Source organism: Chrysochloris asiatica, unplaced genomic scaffold, assembly GCF_000296735.1.
Source record: "Chrysochloris asiatica unplaced genomic scaffold, ChrAsi1.0 scaffold00142, whole genome shotgun sequence".
NCBI lineage: Eukaryota > Metazoa > Chordata > Mammalia > Afrosoricida > Chrysochloridae > Chrysochloris > Chrysochloris asiatica.
The window spans coordinates 1,555,283-1,558,576 of NW_006408660.1; the positions used below are offsets into that span (position 1 = coordinate 1,555,283).

General features: G+C 42.0%; 1 protein-coding gene across 1 annotated transcript in view; it reads right to left on the bottom strand.

Annotated features, from left to right (window-relative positions):
• The window catches only part of SVOP (SV2 related protein homolog (rat)), a 95,739-nt gene extending 92,670 nt beyond the window's left edge, over positions 1-3,069 (bottom strand). The window contains exon 1 of the mRNA XM_006870432.1: positions 2,862-3,069. Within this exon, the coding sequence (XP_006870494.1) occupies positions 2,862-2,896 (35 nt within the window). The 5' untranslated portion in view covers positions 2,897-3,069. The remainder of the gene's footprint in view (positions 1-2,861) is intronic.
• Positions 3,070-3,294: the final 225 nt, after the last annotated feature.

The window sequence follows — 3,294 nt, forward strand, 5'->3', positions numbered from 1 at the left end:
CCAATAAACAACATTCTTATCAATGGAGAACAGATTGAAGTTGTCAAGGACTTCACTATTCTTGGATCAACTATCAACAGTCACAGAAGCAGCAGTCAGGAAATCAAACGACGTATTGCATTAGGCATATCTGCTGCACTAGACCTTTTGAAAGTGTTGACGAGCAAAGATATCCGCTTGAGGACTAAGGTGCACCTGACCCAAGCCTTGGTATTTTTAATAACCTCATATGCATGCAAAAGATGGACAGTGAATAAGGAAGACCGTAGAAGAATTGATGCTTTTGAGTTATGGTGCTAGAGTAGAATATTGAAAGTGCCATGGACTGCTAAAAGAACAAATAGATCCGTTTTGGAAGAAGTGCAGCCAGAGTGCTCCTTAGAGGCCAAGATGGTCAAATTTCGTCTCTCATACTTCAGACATATTGTCAGGAGGGACCAGTCGCTGGAGAAGGATATCATGTTTGGTCAGAGAAAAAGAGGAAAACCCCCAAGAAGATGGATTGGCCAAGTGGCAGCATTGATGGACTCAAGTGTGGCAACAGCAGTGAGGTTAGCCCAGGATCGGGCAGTATTTCTTTCTGTTGTGCATAAGGTCGCTATGGATTGGTACCAACTCGATGGCACCTAACAACAACAAGTAGGTATTATGGAGTCCTGGTGTGGTGCTATGGGGCAATGCACTGGACTTCAAGGTCGGTTTGAACCACAAGGTCAGAAGTTCAGGCTCACCAGCTACTCCTGGGAAACCCTATACAGAGTCGCTATGAGTTGGAACTGACTCGATGGAACTTAACAACAACAACAACAGTAGGTATTATGGAGTCCTGGTGTGGCACTGTGGGTTAATGTGCTGGACTGCTAACCACAGGGTCGGCAGTTCAAACTCAGCAGTCGCTCATTGGAAACCCAGTACAGACTCACTTGACAGCACTTCACAACAAGAACAAAGTAGGTATTATAAGGAACCCTGAAGACTTGGTAGTCAAGTGTTCAGCTACTAACCAAAAGGTTGTCAGTTTGAACTCACCAGTAGCTCCATGGGAGAAAGATGTCACAATCTGTTTTCAAGAAGATTACAGCCTTGGAAACCTTATGGGACAGTCCTGTCAGGTTGCTAGGAGTTGGATTTTGACTCAGCAGCAATGGGAAATAGGTAATATATGTATGCATTTATGTATATAAAACACCAGGAAGAATAATTAAGAAACTTAACTTCAGGGCCTGAACTTGGCTTTAGGATGGAGACTTACTTTTAATTTTTGTTCTTCTCTTTGAACTTTGTTATATATTATTTTATTTAAATTATAAAACTCATTTATAAATTTAAGTAAATAAAGACCTCTTTATATTTTTACTTTTTATAAATTAAGAATAATTTGTCATAATAGTACCATATCTATGCATAAATAGATTAGGTACACATGAATCTTTGCACAATTTGCAAAGTTTACATGCTCTGACATTGTTTGAAAATTCATCCGAGTAGAATGTAGTTCTAACGTGTACCATATTCTTATTCTGAGTACCAAATCTCATATTTTAATTCGTGAATTATTTTTTATTTGGCAGTGATGGGTTCATTTTTGAGCATGACATTTCCTTTAGATGAAAGTGGTATGTTTACCTTGAAAGATTTGTACTTATTTACATTTTACATACTCATACATTGTCCTCTGGATATTATCATTGAACATCTTTCTGCATTTATGAACTAATATTGTGTTACATGGTAACATATATTATTTGGGGATTAAATAACAAATGTTTACCATTGAAATGTTAATTAATTGAAATTTTAAAATTAAAATTCATTTGCCACTAAGAAGTAAACATTACAATCTCCTTCAGTACTCAGAGCCTCAGAGAGCTATATCAGTCACATTAAAAGTCACTTGGGAAAATTCTTCAGTGACTTGGGGAAAATGTTTTTCTTTAAGAAAATACTAACATACTCCTTGCCAACAAATTCAAATGTTGTCTACTTTTACCATCCAAATGGCTAATGCTTCTAAAAATTAAAACAAAAATCCCTAGAAATGTTCTTTTTAATGCCTCATCACATACTCTTGGAATTTGTGTAACAAATCACCATCTGCTGGTGGAAGGAAAAAGTCTGTAAGAAGCCCCTCTAAAAAGCCCCTATCTTTCCCATTGCTTGGTGTATCCTTCCAAGATTTTCGGAACAATTTTGGTATCCCTTTAAAATCTCCATACTCTAAGCAGTATGTTCCTGATGTTTCTGAGGGCAGCCCTTGAAAGCGAGTCTCACTCTAGCTAGTTGTTACAAAAACCCTCCATTCAGAAACAGGCAAGAGACTCCAGCCACAGTGCACAGCCCTCTCATTCACACACACTTCATAAACAACAGGACTTTGCCCAAGCCTCTCTTCTAGGAAGGAATCCCAGCTTTTTAGAAAACAGCTTGCAACATCAGTATCGTTCCCTCCCAAAAGACCTTGCAGAAAAATTAGGAATTTCACAGCATAGGAAAGGAGCTGGAAACGACCAATGTCATTGCGTGGGCACATCAATTCAGTCCACATTTCAAAACAGCAGCTAATGCTTTCTGAAAGCCCAGACCTCACAATTCCTTTAGGATAAAGAGCAATTAACAGGGAAAACATTACACCGTCGTTCCCCATAGAATTCTGATGGATCTGAAAAATTGAACTGAGTCAAAGATAACAGAGGCTGAGGCTGATGGGGTAGGAAAAATGGCTTGTCTCCTTGAGGCCTAATTCCCTCCTCTAACAACACAGTTTCCTTTAAATGCAAGAAGCCACGCAGAGATGCCCCCCACCCCCGAGGGTTTTCGTTTTTTCAAAGACAACCTGTCTCACTCGCCCCCATGGTACTCACGGCAGCTGCCTTAGCTGGAACAAGTCCTCCTCCATGTCCGCGCTGCACCAGGACGAATCCTGTTCATGGCCCTTACATTGTGTTTGTATATGACGAGCCTCCGGGTTTCAGCACCAGGATGCTGGACAGCACCCGCGCTGCTTCCTCCTTCGGGCGGCAGCTGCTCGGGGAAGGGAGACCGCCGGGGATCAGCCCACGAGACAAAGCCTCCGCCGCCAGGAGACCGCGGCGAGAGTGGGCGGAGAGGAGGAGGTGGAAGGCAGAGCCAGCTGCGAGGGGAGAGGGGGTGGGGAGAGCCCTTCTGGTTAGAGGAATTTACAGGCACTCTGTGCCTGGTGGTATTTTACTGGGGTGCCTATGGGGCACATCAGTCTGTGAAATGACTGTCGAGGTACCAGTGAGGACCCTTGGGTTGATGAGGCCTCTCTAAAGT